General features: G+C 42.4%; 1 protein-coding gene across 1 annotated transcript; it reads right to left on the reverse strand.

Moving 5' to 3' along the window:
- Nucleotides 1-749: 749 nt before the first annotated feature.
- SARC_12089 (hypothetical protein) lies at nucleotides 750-991 on the reverse strand (the record flags this gene model as incomplete). The annotated part of the gene is made up of 1 exon (XM_014293811.1): nucleotides 750-991. A coding segment is annotated over one exon (242 nt), but the record flags the coding sequence as incomplete, so codon positions are not given.
- Nucleotides 992-2,301: the final 1,310 nt, after the last annotated feature.

The following is a 2,301-nucleotide window of genomic DNA, read 5'->3' on the forward strand; positions in this document are numbered from 1 at the left end:
CGATACACACACACACACATATATATATATATATATATATATATATATATATATTTATACATACACACATACACATATACACACACACACACATATATATATATATATTTATGTATATTTATATATATTTTTGTACATGAAAACATAAAATGAAATTCACAAACACACACACCCACAGATATATAGATCACACCTAATGTATGCATACACTCATTCCTACTCAGGCATTCAGACATATACGACTGCGCATACACCACCATGTATGTACCTGAAGCATCTCCTCTTGCATCTTGGCTGGCAGTAGGGAGGGGTGCTGCTCGCAGGTCTCCAGGAAGTATGGGGGCTTGCTAGCCCAGTTGTCCGTGACCGATCCATACACACACTCGCCATTCCAGTACAGCAGATCATTGTCCACCTACATAGAATGCAGCATGAGTACTGATGCGAGTGTGACATAGGTGATGTAAGTTATGTATGCGGGTATCTAGACGTGTATTTGAGATGCAGATGTGCGTCTGCGCAAGCTCAGAGGGTTAGACGACAAGAGGTGGGCGTGAGCCAGGATGACGCACGAGTCGTAGAGGGTACGGGTCAATATATATGAACATACACGTTCTATAGTCACCGGGCATATGCAATCACAGGATACTTCTGTCGAGGAAACCCTAAACCTTAAACCCTAAACGCCAAATCAATATATATGAACATACACGCCCTATAGTCACCAGGCATATGCAAACACAGAATACCTCAGCCGAGTAGTGCTGGATGTCAGGGTGTGGCTGGATAAACTGCTCACACATCACCAGCGCTCCGAAGACTCCGGGGTTGTAGCTGAGGTCGTCCGTGGTTCTGAGGGTCTCCAGTATAGACGCCACGTGCGTAGCTAACTCTTGCACACTATCGGCTCGGTACACTCCCAGAGAGGCTGCTCCGGCTTTGGGTTTGACAATCATGGGGAATCCTACTTTGTCCGCCGCGTTTTGGACCTCTGAGGTTCAAAGGGTTTAGGGTTTGAGGCAGTAGAGTGTCGGGATATTGAATTACTGGGATTCGATGTTGCTGAATGAGGCTAGCTAAATGTCTCGGCAGTGGATAGGCGTGCCTGTAAGGAGCAAGGGGGTGGACGGAGACTGCCTGAAACATACATCCTACGAAACAAGCAGTACACTGAGATACCTACAAACACTTATTACTGTATACTGACATTCTCACACACCCATAATAATATATATATATATATATATATATATATGTATGTATATTATATATATAGATATATATATATACGCCACACCTTAAAATATAATACATCCTCAAAAGGGTACCCTGTGGTTCATTGATCACACACGACTTGGGTCTAGCGAGACAAGCGGCGGCCAGGATTTTGTGCCTCAAGTAGTTCGACTCTATTAGAATATAGTCAGGTATACACACAAACACACACATATATATATATATACATACACTCACCCACACACACATATATTTATATATATATAGAAGCACACATACACACACACACATATATATATATAAATATACATATATACCAAAACTACCCACGCCCACCCACCAATATATATATACATATAAATATATATATATATATGCATACACACACACACCAAAATATATGCAATATAATCAATCCCTGTAAGCCATACCCTGTAGATCATTGATCTCACACGACTTAGGCGTGTTGAGCCCAGCGGCAGCGAGGGCTTCCCGTGTCAAGTGCTTATCTCTGGCGATTCGGTAGGCCTTGGCTGGATTGCCTGGGACGCCCAAAAGCTCAGACATCTCGCCTACTAACGGTTGGTTGTGCTCGTATGGCGAAAAGACCCCATCGAACTGGATACCCAGGCCCTGTATAACAAAGTCCAGGTGCATGCTTCAGTGGGTGGGTGTATGTGCAGGGCCCTCCGGAAAAGGCCTCGGGACAAAAACTACTTTATCTCGAGGACGTGTTGCTCCAGCGACTACTTTCTTAGCGGCCATATATATCTTGAAAGTATTTCTATCTGTATGTAGTAGTATAGTACATGACCACAGAGACCAAATATACCTACTACTTCCAAAGGCCCATATATATCTTGAATGTATTTCTAACTGCATGTAGTAGTATAGTACATGACCACAGAGACCAAATATACCTACTGCTTCCAAAGGGCCATATATATCTTGGATGTATTTATATCTGCATGTAATAGTATAGTACATGACCACAGAGGCCAAATATACCTACTACTTCCAAAGGACCATATATATCTTGGATGTATTTCTATCTGCATGTAGTAG

The sequence above is a fragment of the Sphaeroforma arctica genome (genome assembly GCF_001186125.1).
Source record: "Sphaeroforma arctica JP610 unplaced genomic scaffold supercont1.2062, whole genome shotgun sequence".
In the NCBI taxonomy this organism is placed as follows: domain Eukaryota; class Ichthyosporea; order Ichthyophonida; genus Sphaeroforma; species Sphaeroforma arctica.